The 436-nt window shown below is 44.3% G+C and overlaps 1 protein-coding gene across 1 annotated transcript; it reads right to left on the bottom strand.

Annotated features, from left to right (window-relative positions):
• Positions 1 to 6: 6 nt before the first annotated feature.
• Positions 7 to 430, bottom strand: LOC107579828 (loss of heterozygosity 12 chromosomal region 1 protein homolog). The gene is made up of 2 exons (XM_016265621.1): positions 411 to 430; positions 7 to 332 (listed from the first exon to the last, which is right to left on the bottom strand). Exon 2 carries the CDS (start codon positions 330 to 332, stop codon positions 105 to 107), a length of 228 nt encoding a protein of 75 aa, XP_016121107.1. The 5' UTR covers positions 411 to 430; the 3' UTR covers positions 7 to 104.
• Positions 431 to 436: the final 6 nt, after the last annotated feature.

Here is a 436-nt window from a genome sequence, read left to right as displayed (position 1 = left end):
GTTTCATAGGTAACAACCAGACATGACCTGAGGTAGGTCTCTAGAAAGAAAAAAGTCAATCAGTGAACCCACTATGAATTCTATTTTCCAGATGTTGCCAGACTCTATTTGATTTCTCCATCAGGTTTCATGCTGAAGGGCTCCAGGCGCTCGCTCTCGGGCAGAAGGTTGTTGAGACGCTCCATCAGTGGTATCGTCTGGTCAATGCCCATCTGAATGCGTCTCAGAATCATTGACATTTCATTGACCTTCTGGATCTGCTCGGCGTACTTGGCGTATCGCTTTTGCCTTTCCTGCATAATGCTGAATAACACCTCCACTGACAGATCCATCTGACAAAAAAAAAACAGGTCAGCATTTACAGCTGGCTTGTCGGAACAGTAAAATTCATTAGAAATTATGGTGAATACCTCTTTGATCCTCTTGACCAGAGCGT

This window comes from Sinocyclocheilus grahami, unplaced genomic scaffold, assembly GCF_001515645.1.
Source record: "Sinocyclocheilus grahami isolate Dianchi unplaced genomic scaffold, SAMN03320097.WGS_v1.1 scaffold20563.1, whole genome shotgun sequence".
In the NCBI taxonomy this organism is placed as follows: Eukaryota; Metazoa; Chordata; class Actinopteri; order Cypriniformes; family Cyprinidae; genus Sinocyclocheilus; species Sinocyclocheilus grahami.
The sequence above is the reverse complement of the archived record's forward strand: the minus strand, read 5'-3'. Positions and strand labels throughout refer to the sequence as shown.

Bases quoted from the DNA above. Each gene is read 5' to 3' on its own strand.
- LOC107579828 (XM_016265621.1), bottom strand. From the start codon at position 332: ATGGATCTGTCAGTGGAGGTGTTATTCAGCATTATGCAGGAAAGGCAA.